This window comes from Apostichopus japonicus, chromosome 6 (assembly GCF_037975245.1).
Source record: "Apostichopus japonicus isolate 1M-3 chromosome 6, ASM3797524v1, whole genome shotgun sequence".
Taxonomy (NCBI): domain Eukaryota; kingdom Metazoa; phylum Echinodermata; class Holothuroidea; order Aspidochirotida; family Stichopodidae; genus Apostichopus; species Apostichopus japonicus.
In genome coordinates this window covers 18,480,220-18,496,517 of record NC_092566.1, presented here as the reverse complement: position 1 = coordinate 18,496,517, position 16,298 = coordinate 18,480,220, and the positions used below count along the sequence as shown (strand labels likewise).

The 16,298-nt window shown below is 37.9% G+C and overlaps 1 protein-coding gene across 1 annotated transcript; it reads right to left on the bottom strand.

The window, feature by feature from the left end:
• Window positions 1–3,641: 3,641 nt before the first annotated feature.
• LOC139969236 (DNA damage-inducible transcript 4 protein-like) lies at window positions 3,642–9,626 on the bottom strand. Its single transcript, XM_071974141.1, has 2 exons — window positions 9,320–9,626; window positions 3,642–6,643 (listed from the first exon to the last, which is right to left on the bottom strand). Exons 1-2 carry the CDS (start codon window positions 9,414–9,416, stop codon window positions 6,177–6,179), a joined length of 564 nt encoding a protein of 187 aa, XP_071830242.1. The 5' UTR covers window positions 9,417–9,626; the 3' UTR covers window positions 3,642–6,176.
• Between the last annotated feature and the right edge of the window lie 6,672 nt (window positions 9,627–16,298).

Below are 16,298 nucleotides of genomic sequence, written 5' to 3'. Positions count from 1 at the left end.
ACATATTCGATCCGCTTTCTACTTTCACGGCGGACTAAATTAAAAGCTTTTCTTCTCAGCTTATCGATCGGCGTTTTGTACAAATGACACGAAGTTGTATGTATTCATTATGTGTGTATGCGTGTACGCATGTATGTAATTTTATATATAAGTGTTTATGTATACATATCTATGTATGTTGCATACCTGTGTAAGCTTACATGAATGTATATGTATATACAAAACAAAAAACGTTAATCATGGTGTAAATAACGTATAAAGGAATTGATGATTTCCGAGAGAAGTCGTGCTCTATACCCTCTCCTACCCGGTCCTTTTTAGGACGAGGTGGTGACGTCATATACCGTACAGCTGAGTTGGTTTTGTAACTAAGCCCAGTTAGTAATTAAAGAATTTGAATATTTCTGAGTTGTATAATTGGATTTTGATTTTGGTTTATGGAACGCGAAAAGGGAAAACTTACTTCGTTGTCTAAACTATGTTTGTTGTTGTGTAACTTAAGTTGTTGCTGCTCTTTTACCATGCTGTTGCTCAAACGCACGTTGATGTATTACGGTTGTTTAAACCTACGTCGTTTTCGTCGTTGCCGTCGGCGCTGTTCAACAATTGCCCAACCACATGATGTAAAACATAGGCGTTCGGCACGAAATTCAATCTGTTTTCAAACGGAAAATTTAGCGATATTATTAGGCTGAATGTAGCCACATTCTCTTATAAGGCTTGGAATGGCTTTCTTCCTGCAGCCTTTCATGACTTCTTTACTATTAACAGCGCCGTATACATAGTCACTGCACTAGAATTGCCGGTCAAGCACACCACAACTTATCTATTACAACATTTGGTACGTTAGGTTTAAAGAATCGTGCTATAAGGACATGGAATTCTCTTACTGCTACTATAAAATCTAAACCATCTAAATTAGCATTTAGAAAACGCTAAAAAAAAGGAAGTAATTTCTCAGTATTGATACATCGTTTATATTGTAGGTTATAAATGATTTCTTATTAAGATATTAAATATATTTTAATTTATGTATATACTTTTTTCCCTTGGGAGGCCTTCACTTTGTTAAGCATGTATTGGGTTTTTTAAAGGACTCCCCTCCACATTTATATATGTATTATCTGTGGAAAATCAAATAAACAAACAAACTTAGTTTGAACAATGAAATAAGTTATTCCATTATCGCGTTCCATACCTGGTTTAACAACACAGCAATGGTTTTCAGACTCCAAGATCAGTATCAGGTATACTTTTATGAATCTGAAGATGTTTTTAAGATAACTAAAAAAATTATTCCCCTCAGTCCTTCTTCAGTTACTTTTCAGTGATTAAATATTAAACGTTATTGGCACAAAATTTGACAAGTTTATAATTACACAAAAATATGGCAATGATAGATACTTACTGCTCTTAATCATTCGATATTGCGATTGTTTGTTGTGAATAATATTATTCGCACTATCATAGTCGAGCAGACGAAATATCAGCCAAAAATAGACTTGGTCAAATCACGCTGCAGACAGAACAAGGTCGACGAACAAAGATTCAAAAGGTTTAATTTACGAAGAAAACAATTAGTAGGCCTCATTTTTTTTTTATTACAATAAATAAAAATGACATCCCCTCTTCCTCTTTCCCTCTAATTGCGGCACCAGAAATTCAAAAGTGAATATTTATCATGCACAGAAGCTGTTGCATTTGTACCCCAAGATTACCTTAATCTGGGAAATTTGGACGCAAGGCAGAGTGGTTTCTGTTCTCTTTGCCTACTGGGGCAACTAGGTGGGTATGATGATTGGGGGTGGAGCAAATCACCCCACCCCCAACCAGTCTACACCCCTAGGCGCCACAACTTCTTCCCTCTCCGTGGATATATGATTTAAGTATACTTTAGGGACATCTATTCTGCTGTAAGGAATACTTTTCTCATGTGCTACTCTATATATACTACCATATATTGAGTTAAATATACGGCTCTGACCATATAAAGAACGCTACGCCCTCTATTTCTACTCTGGTATCATGGTGACGGTAGTTAGATTATTATTGAAGTGCGTATGATCAGTTACACTCAGATATCTATTTTGTAGGACGGGTGGATATAGGGGGGGGGGGTGACGTTGAGTACTTCTTGGGGGGCATCAAGAAGTGTATGAATGCTGCGAACACACTCGTTTACAGTTTAATGCTATATACCAGATGGCGGCGGTGGGGGAACTATGTCCAAAACCTGGGAACCATTGAGCCAACATGTGGATGTCTACTGGTTGCACTAATGTCTAGTGTATGGTTCATATTTAAATATGAACTTCTTCAAAACTTCACGCTTAATTTGAACAGGTACAGGTCAAACACCTTGAATCATATTTGCTTTTAACATCTACCGTGGTTAATCTAGATAACTCTAAAGATTGTTTTAAATGAAAATAAATACCAGTAAAACATGAGCAGTTCATTGACATAAAATTTAGAAAAGCTCTTTGAAGGAGAAAATGACTAGGTTAATGGGGCATTGAACCAACCTTGGCTGTGAATGTTCATCAATGTTCTTCACCATGTTCAGTCAACTTCTTCGCCATGTTCTTAACCAGGGTACATTGTAGCTGTTTACATAATAATAAGTGAATTGTCCTTGGGAGTTCCTGAAGCAAGGACCAACTGATTGTACTTTGGAACTAAAAGTTAGATATTTTTGTTTGATCTGCTGCCTGTCTCATTGTTCTACTATTGTATGAAGCTTATTATCATTTGACTTCCACCACCACCCCATCCCTACCCATTCCTAATGTCTAAATTTACTTCTTCATAATTCCCCATTGTTGCTAGTACAACACAATACTCCCCTTTTCATGTAACTGCTACCAAATAATAATTCAAATGTATCCACAGCAGGCCAACAGCAAGCAAAAGTGATGGCATCTTCACTGAACATAAGTTATTTGTAGCAGGTCTTGTACTAGGTGAATTCAATTATGTTAGTCTTTGTATAGCTCCAGATCCAGTCAGAAATACTACAATATAAGTTATTGGTAGCAAGTCTTGTACTAGGTGACTTCAAATAGGTTACAGTCGTTGTACAGCTCCAGATCCAGTCAGAAATACTACAATAGAAGTTATTTGTAGCAGGTCTTGTACTAGGTGAATTCAAATAGGTTTATAAACAGTCTTTGTACAGCTCTATATCCAGTCAGAAATACTACAATAGAAGTTATTTGTAGCAAGTCTTGTACGAAGTGACTTCAAATAGGTTACAGTCTTTGTATAGCTTCAAATCCAGTCAGAAATACTACAATAGAAGTTATTTGTAGCAGGTCTTGTACTAGGTGAATTCAAATAGGTTTGTAAACAGTCTTTGTACAGCTCTATATCCAGTCAGAAATACTACAATAGAAGTTATTTGTAGCAGGTCTTGTACTAGGTGAATTCAAATAGGTTTATAAACAGTCTTTGTACAGCTCTATATCCAGTCAGAAATACTACAACAGAAGTTATTTGTAGCAAGTCTTGTACGAAGTGACTTCAAATAGGTTACAGTCTTTGTACAGCTTCAGATCCAGTCAGAAATACTACAATAGAAGTTATTTGTGATGATACACACCAACAAATGGTGATGATGATAAAGAAGGAAAAATCATTCATTTACTATTTTGAAATTTTTATTATATATTTTTTTCACTTTTCTGTTTCACATTAGCATAGAAGAATGAAATGACATAAAAAGAATTTGAATTTCCTTAAAAACTATTGCTTTTTCAGAAGTTCTGGTGGTTTTACATAAAGTAAGCCTTCACCTTTAACATCTGTTTAAGTTATTTAAATTGCTCATCCTGAATGGAATCCATTGCTGGCACACACGTTACCATACAATGATCATAACTACATGGCAACACCCCTGAGCTGCTCTCACCAGCACCTGATATCACCAATAGTCACACAAGCACCACCCCATTGTATTGCCACATCTTTTTCTGAAACGTTGTTCAGCCGTTAAGGGAACTGTAAAATGCCACTGGTTCAGTACAAGGTATATATCAGATATTGCATACTCTTAGACCGCAGCGTAAATGTTTGCTTGGGTCATGTGAAGGGTTATTCATTATTACTGAACTTGTTTACTCTCATATCACAAGTGTTAAACAACAAGTTGACCTAAATAAATAAGGTTGTCTGAAACCAGATGAAACACACAGCTGCTTGATTCAATTTAACTAAGTCAAGGTTCATTTGCATATTGGTTTTGAATTCAAGCCCCACAACCTATTTATGAGATAAGCTCAGTGGTTGCACATGACCTAACCAGTGAGAACAATTGTAACCTTTACCAAGTTTTGAATAACCATTTCTAAAAATGTCAACAAAGTTAATTGCATTCTTGATTGGAATATGTGATATTAATCAGTAAACTGCCCTAAGCTAACCTACTACAGCCTTATAAAGTTAAAACCACAGTTTAGTTGTAAGCATTGTAGCAGGTATCATATAGTAAACCACCTCCTTCCCATAGAAACCACAATATGGCATCCATGATCCTAGGAACCACAGCAAATAAACTATCCTGTGTTAGCCAATGTAGGAGGCATAGCCCTCATACATTACACCTTATCATCATACTTCTAATATGCACCAGACTTATATGTTTCCAGTCACCAGGAGAAAGCTGTTTTTCTGTTTAAGTACCAATTCACTAGAAGGTGCATATACTAACAATACAGAAGGACATGTCAGACATCCACACAAACAGGACATGTTATATCTTAACTGTGAAATAAATCACTTTAACACACTTTTAAGACTTCTGTTTAATCTACTTCAGTGTCTGATGACCTTCTGTTTGAGTTCTTGAACTTATTAATGCTTAATACATGAATTTGTGCACTAATCATCAATCACTTCTAAAGTATCCAATATATTCCAAGGCTTTGTCAATTTAGATGGTTATAAATGAATAATAAACCACAGTTCAGTCAGGTATTCTCAGAATAGTATAACATTTAGAAACGGTTCTATCATTTAAAATCAGTAGAAACCAAGCATTTCACTGTACAAAGGGAGCAAACCTAAGAATTGAAAAGCTACCAGCAATGGAACATTCTATTCTGAACTTATGATACCCTTCAACTTGAAATCCCCCCACTCTAAGTATCCAGTTAACTGGAATTACGGTTACTTTTATTGTAGTTTTAAACACAACCGCCTGGTAGTACAGAGTGGTATATTTTAGTACACGGGTGGGTGTCTTTGAAGCAGCTCTTAACATTCTTAAATGGCCATAACACGGTAACAATAAGTTATGATTTCTGCATGACATCAGCAGACTATGAAAACTGCTTAATAATGGACAGTGAACTGCCTTCTCTTGTCAAATATTGCACAAGGTCTTAAAAGTAACTTTGTGCTTTGATATAAATTTATCTTACTTACTGAATACAATATAGAGGGTATATTACCTTCCTTTATGATATTATAATGCATGTTTTACAAGACCATTTATTAATGACCTCAAAAAGGCTAGAAAAACAGAAACTGTTCATTTGCCAGTCAAAGTTCCTGGTTTAAACGCCTCCTTCAGAGTACCAAGATTGATTTTACATAAACCCATACACGATTGAAATAGTTTGGGCGCTGATATCAATGAACTTCGTGGCATAGGCCTTACTGTAAAATACTACATGAAAAACACTATGTATGGGAATTTTCTTGCCATTCATTTTACGACCAAAACACAGGGTGATACAGGGAACAGCCCTTATGCTTACTATCAAAGGGTTTATCAGATAGTACCTTATACTGACATATCAATATTCATACACAAAATGTTAAACTACCAAATGGGTGACCAGAGAAGACATCTTGTGAATAATATTCAGTTAGGATTACTGTTGATCTAGACAAGCTCCGTAAGAGAAGAAGCAAAAAACAAACATGAAAAATGTCACAGCTACCCAATGAGCATGATGAATAAACTCATTCACAAATAGTTCTATCTATTATATCCTTGGTGAAGTTTGTAACCTAGCAGCGGAATCTGGCAGATAACCTGGTCACTAGGAGCTCTTTCCTAGACACTTTCACTCCTAGACACATTGCATGGGTTTTCATGATGGCTTTATTGCTGTCCATGGTTCGTTTCTGAAGTTTGTAATAGCTGAATCTTCCATATAGGGAACTGGTCACTACGAGCTCTCTTGAACTATGACTCTACTCTCCTTCCTGTACAGTTTTCTTTTAATTAGTTTGTATGTTGGCTTTATCACTGTCCTTGTTTCGTTGTTCCTCAACATCATTTGTAATTTTGGAAACCACTTTGGCGTTTCTTTTTGTAAAACCACTGTCACTTCAAATGTTGTAACTGTCAGGGGGTCAACCTGGCATTTGCCGATTCTTGTGCACATGTCACCATCTTCGAGAGTAATGTCCAACGCACAGCCTCTAGCTCCACAAGGTTCATTACGAGACATAAAACTGATATCTTTGGCTAAATGTTTCGTTAAATTGCTGGGAACCAGAATTTGTAGATGTGAATCCTTATTTCTTGCTGCTCTTAAGGTGTCCAAGATAAGACCAGAAATGTACTCTGTTAACTTGAAATCTTGTAAGTCATCTAGGTTCAGACCATTCTCTATGTCTAGGTTTCCAATATCTGTTAGAAAAAGAAAGAATGAAAGAATTTGTTGAAAATAAGCATTGAACTTGAGTGAAAAATAGCATATACTGTATATCCCTTAACATTCCTGCCCAATCTAATATTACTCAGTGAAGCTCTCAGCTGCAGATAATAAATCACACCATAAATGAAACCCTGAATACAATGAGGTCATGCCAAGTTCAACTAACATGAACTCAACCAATCACACTCCAACACACTGCAAGCTCAGCGTGATACAAGTTCATGTACAGTGCACATTAAAATATGTATGACAGTACACTCACTTAATATTAGCAAACTGCCATACGGCCTCTAAGGGTTATGTTAAATTCCCAGGCGCTTATATTGCAATGTGTTGGATGCAGTGTGTTATGTACAGCATAGGAAAAACATCATTAACAAAGGTTGACACACAGCAGGAGGAAGACATATGATTGGTGGAGCAGTTGCTCTGCAGCAGCTGTAAGATTGAACACTATCACCATGGTGATTTACATTGATATTATAATAACAGATATTACATCTGTGGATCTCTTGATCTCCTTCGCAAGTTGGAAAATCTGTTACTTGCAATAGTGTGAGGAGTGAACTAAATATCTTCTGGAATCAGTGTATTATTTACTTTTACAACTTGAGTAAAGACACTAAAATAGTTACACAATGCTGACTTGGTGGAAAGCTGATAACAAGCATATTAAATATCATTCAGCTCTTATCAGTTGTATTTCCTCCCCTAACAATACCTTAACACTGACAATGGTAACATCTGACATATATAATAACTGCTATATATTTAAACTTGGCAGAGATAACAAATATTCTTTGTACAGAGTGGGAAGTTCTTCCAAAGACACAAAGGTCAGGTTTAAGAATTAAGATGTCTTGTCCCTGGGGCTGTACTTGAAATGGAAACCCATTCTTAAACATGCCTAGCACATTTTTTAATCTACTTAAGTCTTTACTCTATTATACTGATGACACAAAATAGACTATCTGTTGTTTTCTATAAGCACCCTTGCTTCAGACAATCTCCAACCTGTAATACTCTGGTTTATCACAAGGCTCACACAAGACATCTCTTTCTCCATAGACAACCACAGCTCATTGTTCGTAAACAAAGAAATGTGTTGATAATGCCTGACAGTAAGGAGAGCCACAGTGGTGAGGTGAGATGTAGAGTTTATTGACTTATTTTCTTTGTTCAATAGCTGGTGAAAGCTTACAGCATGTGACTCCCACATGACCTATCAGAGTGAGAGGCAGCTAACTTGTAGGGGAAGTGCAAAGACACCTGAAGGACATGCCCTATTAGGAGCATGTACAGGATGAGGCCAACTGACTAAATCACCTTTCCCTGAGATACCTAGGAAAGTAACATATGATGGCTAATTAAACCACCCGGACCTGGGAAAAATGGATAATACTATAGGATGGAAGTGGCTTAACTTAATTGCTCTCCCCTGGTTTTCCAGGACAAATGTGACTGCTAAGATGTGGGTTGAGTTGAGGAAAGGGGGTGGGTCGGCAAGTTAACATGTTCTAAATTATGTAAGCTAGTTATACTGTGCATTTTCTGCTGTTACTCTTGTTGGGTATTTAATATAATCTGACACAGTTTACATAGTAATCAGGTGTTTGGTCAACTGACAAAAGATACGTCGCTGTAAAAGACCCCTCATAAATAAATAAATAAATGGACCAACCAACCTGGGAAATAACAGACTTGATGCCCAGTCAATTTTAAACTTTCAAGATTAAATATTCAAGTCAGCTAATGTATCTATCTACCCATGACAACATTAACTTAAAACTTGTGATAATGCATCACTTCACAGTAACCACAGAATACACGTAATTGCCTCAACTAGTCATACTGTCGGCTAGTCAGTACTTTAACTTAGTATCACTTTTTGGCCAAGCTCTTTTTATGGGGTCTCAGAATTCCAACATAAGCCCTAGGCCTAGTGAGATATTTCAAGTCCCCTGCATGGACCCAATTAATTTCCAGTAGTAGCCAGGTATATTCAAATCATTTCACCTTTGACTTAGATTGGCATGAAGACAATTTAAACATCACTATTGCCAAGGACATTAGGACACTTTCAGTTGCCTAGGCTGACCGTTTTCCAATGTGCACAATTCATCAAGGCATTATCAATACAAATTGAATCAATACAAATTAACAGTAACACAACATAGACCTACAACACAACTAAGCATAGATATAGGCATGAGTTCCTGAACACAAGGACATTGCTTTCAAATTACAATTCATAACAAATGGACACGACCCTGCTCTTTAATCCTCCTGTACAACAGTACACGTTGGGTAGTACTAGTAGTAGCTGTAAAGTTAGGCCTAACGTTGATTTAATGATATAAGTTGGTCATTTTCTTGGTCCTGAAGTACCGAAGTATGTATCCTAACTTAGTAACATTATTTTGGCTGGGCCTGGTGTAACTAAGTTTAGAACTAACTTTGAGTTAGTGCACAGCCTAGGGTAAGTACCTATGTCCATATACTCAATGACATGTCATGGGATACATGGAACAATGATATGAACAACATCGAGCAATGCAAAGAAATCTGCAATTTGAACTAACAAGTATCATGCTACATTGCTAGTGAAAATCAAAGCAAGTTTGTGATATTCAGAATCAAATTCTTACCTGGCATGTCAACGTCCCCGATACTTTCGATGACTGGTACAAACATAGACGGAAGGTCCGTCTTATCGATCACTTTAGCAAGTTCAAACACTTTCATTTCAGTTTTTGCTGAGAGAAAACAGCAGTAGAAATCAGAGAATCAGTATTAAGATGCACAAGCTGATGCTGAATATCCACAGCCTTGCAACTTGCAAGTATATAAAATATGAACCAACTTTTTAAGTTCAACACTAGTCTGCAGATCAACAAGCTAATCCTCTCTATGTGAGTTTCTTACACAAAATGTCATATCTGGATTGGAATATCAACGTTTAGTCACATGCATGCATATCTCATGCGAGCTCCCTTTTATCAGCTGGCGTTTAGCATATCAAGTGACGATTCTATGTAAATTAGGAGGGTCAAAACACGTATTACGAATTCTGTGTACCTAGTTTAAAAAACGAGGCGGGGCTTCTGCAAAAGTTAACCAATCAAGATGTGTTGCCAGGCTGTATGGGGTTTTTTTTCGGCTGTGGGTACCTGGAAAATTCTGAGGTGACCTTCATGTGAACCTTTGTCACCGAAAGCCTTGCAAATGTGGCAATGTGAACGTGCAGTACGTGGTACAGTCAGAAGCTTCTCGAAAACTTACAATGCAAGACAGATGCGTCTTATTTATTTATTTAACTTTAAATGGTAAACTTGGTTAGCGTAAAGCTAATCTCCCCGAGGCCCTGATAAACAAAATCTTACAGTAGAATAAAAAATAAAATAATCGCACCTAATTATAGCTGCATGAATGCTATCACTATTCACATAGGCGTAGGAGGCGGGGGCTGGGGGGGGGGGGGCTGCAGCCCCCAACCAAAATTTGTTGTGAAAATTCGGGCAATATGCTGAGAATTTTTCGGGCACCTACTGAAAGAAAAATAATTTGCATTGTGTTTTTCAATGGTTAAACTGATATTATTATGATCATTATTATTGTAACAACTTCCCCAATAATTGTAACCAATATGGAAGGGTAATAACACGCATAGGCGTACAAGGAGGGGGGGGGGGGGGCAGGGGAGAGCGTTTTGTGTTATTTGTTTTGTGATATTAATATTAATATAGGCCTAAAATTTTCTTATTTAGCATCATGAGGCCCGAATATTTCCGTGTAACACCACCGATTATCGACATTTTTGGCCACAGAAAAAAAACCCGCAGTAAACATTTGTTCTTTTTCTAACTAGTCAATTGTATACCTGGACATCCCCAACATGAGTGTATATAAGAAACATTTTCTTTTTCATGGATGGTGGAGGAGGGGGGGGGGTGCCTACAAGCCTAGAAGTACAGTTTTATCATATTCTTTGTTATTTTTTATACTTTTTTTGTGAGACAAGTTGCAGTCTCACCCGACACAGAGACATTATCCCGCCTACATGTCGTTGAACAATGTATGTTTTTTTCTGGAGGTAGCCGAGTACTGTGTTAAAATAATAAATACTTAAACTAAATAGGAGCTTAAAAATTATACTGTCCCATTTTTCCCCTTCAAAGTGATGTTACCATTTTTTCTTCTTCTAATTTACCAAATTTTTGGGGAAGTATAAATTTCTAAAACGTGAGATTATAAAATAAAGAATGTTTAGATGCAACTTGCAAGGCATCAAAAGTGCCATTTCCGGCAATCTGAGAGGCATTTTTTGCCCAAAAATGTCTTGTACGCTACGCGCCAACTGATGGTGGCGCTCCGCTTAGATAGTGTCACAGGAACTTTCGGGCACAAACGTTTCTGCCCCCAAACTGAAATGGTCCCGTACGCCTATGATAACACGGCAAATGATTGTATGTTATTGGCATGCGGTGTAATAACCAATGCATGCCTATATGGACATTAAGGTGTTGAACGCGCGCGGAGCGCACGAAAAATTTTGATTATATTTTTCGGGCAAGTCGTTACAGCCCCCCCCCCCCCAATCAAATTGGGCTCCTAGGCCTATGACTATTCATATTCTAAGGAAGAGGCCTTTTTTCCAGAAATGCTTTCTTAAACATTGTTTGAGTAATCCGCCAGCAAGTCTACTCATTCCAGAGAAAGAGTGATTCTAAATTCTGACTTTTCGTTCGTATCTGAAGTGAACATGGATTCTTATTGGGCGTTATGATGGTATATGGTTAATTCGGGGCACGGTTCTTTAAATGATAGCGGTGATGACGATCTCACTGATTTTGCTCAGTGGTTTAGTCCTTTAGCTATGTCATTTATCAGTGGCGTCGCCAAAGGGGCCGGGGAGGGGGCACTCCCAAAAACCCGTATAGGCCCATGCAGGTGTCCCAAGAAATATTCTTTTCGTCTGTGGATAAATGATTTACAAATTATGAAACAACAAAGACATTTTCAGCTGAAGTAACATGATGACATCATCCATTCTGCTGTTGCTATAGATGGATAACAAAATATCACAAGATTTGAACATCCATATCTTTGCGATACGAAATCAAGATTACTCCGATCAATTTACGACGCTTTCTACGATTCATGAAGTATTTGATGGAGGGTTTGTGAATGAGGAATATTTTTTGTGTGAATGAGAATATTTCATAACAATAGGCACGCTTCATGTTTTCTCAGAAAATAGCACACGTACGTGTTATGTAGCACGTATTGGTCTAGACTCTTGTCCTATAGGTGAACCCAGTATTGTTACCACTTTGACATTATCCTGCCGGGTCAGAGGATACTATGTAAGCGTTTGGAAGCCGCTTTAACTTCAAATTTAAAGAGCAAAGACAACAACCAGCAAATACAATTTAACCCTTGACACCAGCAAAACAGTTCAGTGAAGGTTTGAATCGATATGTTCAAAAGTGTCACGTAGGGCTGAACTTCACACTCAGTGATATTTATATACCATACCAACATACGTAATGATTGAGATTACAATGTTGTATGTACCAATATAAATAATGTCGAGCCGGCTCCAATAGCTGACATTGATCGAGAGAAGGCAACATGTAAGGTTAAAAAGACTTGCAAATATGGACAGGAATTGGTAAAATGGTTAAAATTTAGCATGCTATCGGTCCGCGATGCTGGTCATTACCCAAGATATGCTTGTACGAAATTTAACCCTGCAGACACACGTCGCATGGCCTTTGGCTGCAGTGAGGCTGAATGTAACACTACTGGCAGAACATCTCCTTTAATTCCAACGCACTCCACCGCCACCCCCCCCCCCGCCCCCCCACGCCCCCTTCAAACCATTATCATATATAGCACCATCACAATTCGGTTTGATCTGTCGATATTGCATAATTTGACATTACTTTATGTTAACAAGAATGAATAATACGAACAATATAGAGTTATAATAACTACATTCATACTTCGGTGACTTGAAACTGCACTTCAGCTAATGGATAAGGGATCACCGATATGGGATTGAACGACTGCAATTGTGACTCGAATTCAGCGAAATGCAAGGCACTGTTTGCACATATTGAAAACTTGGAAATAACATTCTCACTACATCATAATCTTTTGGGCAATAATAGGTAAATTAAAATGAAGCCTTCACCCTAATACCACGCCCATAACCGATATCCAAGTCTACATTACATAACCATATGCAATTTAACGTTTGGTTTATTGTGTAAAATTTCCCGGAATTCCACCCAGCTGTTTTTTTCATCTAGTGCGGTACCAGGTAAACATCAGAGCGTTCCTGGTAAATACTAAACAGCCACAACATCAGACCTGATATTTGTTCTCTCTTTTCTCCGTAATGACTGTTTACTCTGGAGAAAACCACATCTCATAAGGAAGGCTATCACGTGAACGACACAGTGAGGTCTCTGACATTGGCAGCAGCCATCCTGAAGGTCACCTTGAAGTTGCAAACTGATGTAATTATCTCGTCTCCATACATGTAATGTAAATATAGGGAGATGAGATATTGGACATCACTCTACATCAGAAATGTGAGGAAGTGCGTAAGGGTGCGTGCGTATGTGTGTGAATGAGCAAAAAAGTGTTTCACTATAACTCCTTCTACACCGTACGTCCGATCAAATTCAAACTTGGTGGGTAGAGGTGCCTGTAAACTCGTTCCTACGTGATTGTGACGTCATAGGTCAGAGATCAAGAAACCTCAAAATTGAGTTTTAGTCATTACCTAGCTGCTTGTCAGTATATTGGAGAAAGTCATTAAACTACAAGATACGGTACGTACAAACTTTAAAATGGTACTTATGTAGTTGTTAAGGGTCGAGGTCGATGTAGGTCAAAGGTCACATTGGCATAGATTGTGCGAAAAAGTGTGTCGCGAACTCTTCCTAAACTGTAATTCGGATAAAGTTCAATATTGATGGGTATGTGCCTGATTATGTAAACTTGTGCCTGCGTGATTGATGATGTCCTGAAAACGAAGTTTAACATAATGCAGATTTTGGTGCTGAGGGTCGAGGACAAAGGTCAATTGAGATCAATCACTTCCGCCAAGGAGGAGATGAGATCATCAACCCCGTGGATTGTTTCTGTTTACTATTATAGGTGTTAGTTAGTTGAAGTAAAAAATGTGTAGATTACCATTTACGTGCTGCAAGTTCTGTAAGCCTCTTGTCATGTTGCAATGAAATGTATCTTTGTCGACATAAGGCTATTCTTTAAGAAGCGATATGAAGCGCACACACAATTGACATATCGAGAACAATGGAAAGAGTTACTGAAGAAACAACAATAGTAAGGAAATAGCAAGAAAGTAGTGCCAGAGCCTTGATGAAGATATGATAGTCTTGTGGGATGAATACAAAATATCACAAGACGAATACAAAAACACACAAGACTAAGGGTCACATCACTTGCACTAACACCAATGTCATCTATCTGATCTCTTGTAGAGTTTGCGGCATCCAGTATGTTGGCGAAACCAAAACCACCCTCAAGAAGCGATTCTATGGTCACAGATCCACAGTCAACACCATGAAGACTGAGACCCCAGTTGGAGAACATTTTAACCTTCCCAACCATACCATTAACGACATGTCCCTACAGGGGATTGAATCCTTAAGTAGCCGCCCTGACCTAGTAAGAATCAGCAGAGAGAGGCTCTGGATGCAACGCCTTCGCACCATTCAACCTCATGGGCTGAACATTCAGGAAGGACACTGTTACTGTACTTGTCATTTAGCCTCTGAAGAAGATCCTGCTAGGATCGAAACGGGTCAGGCCTACTTACTTTTACACAAAATATCAACTGATTAGGTTAAATACTTCTACTAGCTACAGTGGGTTTTATTTGGTCAGAAAGCGATGTCAGGAGGGATGAAGGCTCAAACTGAAAACTAAGCAAAGCGAGTTCAGTGTTATGAGAAAATTATGTGGAATCAATCTATGAGGAGTGATGTGTGCCTTAGACCATGAACGACCTCCCTGAGCCCCCCCCCCCTTCATTTATATTTCGTAAAATTTTGAATTCTTTGAAGCTCCATCGCAGATGATTTTATCAAATAAATTAAACTGTATTTTCGTATACGTGCATGAGTATAGAAATGACTGAAATGTGAGAACCGAGAGAGAGAATTTGCCCGACGACAGCTGACTACCCTTACCCCCTCCCTGCCTCATAACCCGGTCTTGTGTTCCGGTCTGTTGCAAATTTGTTACTTAACTTGATGGGGTATTTAATAAATGACCACAATGAGAACAAATTCAAGTTATGAAATGATAAGATGCAAAGAAAAGAAAATACCATGACCCGAATATTGAAACACTCACTAGACTCATGAGAAGTGTGGAGTATGATATTATTGTTATACATGTGTGGGGAGAAGGGGTCGCAGAGAAAACGTTAGCATTCGAACTTTCACCCTCCAATTTGCATAATACTTACTAAGTTGTTTACCGATTCAAAGCTTCATCAGCACCGAGAGTTGACTTACATAGCAATGTTTTATTAATAACTGATCTTTAACTGAAACATTCTTATGACAATATCATTGTCCGTGTTGTCCAAGTTTAGACGTAACTGCGGAAATGACGTCACAAGGTGAGTCATGATGCTACAAAGATTCATTTGTATGCAAATTGATGACGTACCTACCTTTGCGCACTATCAGCATACTTTCAATAATAATTACTGTGGGTATAGGGTTTTCCTATACAATACCCTGGGAATATGTTGGTATGACGTGCACATGACATTGGACGCGAAGCGTTGACGCAGCACAGCTGTTTAAACTGTATGGGTGGAAGGGGGGTGGGGGGGTCTTGTCTGTTGGTCTGCAAATCTGGTCATTTCAGTTTCAGTTGATATCATGTAGTATGATTTAAAACGTCAAGAATAACTTGAACAAGGAATGTAGTTAAAATGCAGTCCTGCAGGAAGGTCACTAGCTACTAACCTGGACAGATGCTTTCATGCAGATAGTTTATAATTATTGAGAGGACAAACACATTCCTATAACTCGTTGTATTGTTAGCCTACCTGTACAGCCTACCTGTTAGCCTACCTTTACTGCAATAAGAAATTTGACGAATTCTCCTTTTCTGATGTTAAGATTTCGTATAAAGCTCAACTTCTGCTATATTAAGCCCCATACCATAGACGTTTGCCAGTTACCCATCCTATTAAGACGTTTTACCTCCAAGAAACATGGTGGGACCAGTCCATCATCATTTGCAATAATCAGGATGAGTGTTAGAACCAGCCAAGTTGTAAACTTGTCCTTTAATTAAAACTAATATGATTTCAGTAGAAATTATGACCTTAAATGTTACGTTGACACAAATCATTACTGATGTTGCTAGGCTAGATATATCATGAGGAAATCTTTTGATGTTGCTAGGCTTCATTTATCATGAGAAAATCTACTGATGTTGCTAGGCTAGATATATCATGAGGAATCTACTGATGTTGCTAGGCTAGAGAGATCAATGCTAAACTCCATTGACCTCTGTCAAATACCAAGGGGCAGTTTATGCTCTGTATACAGCATATGCATGGGT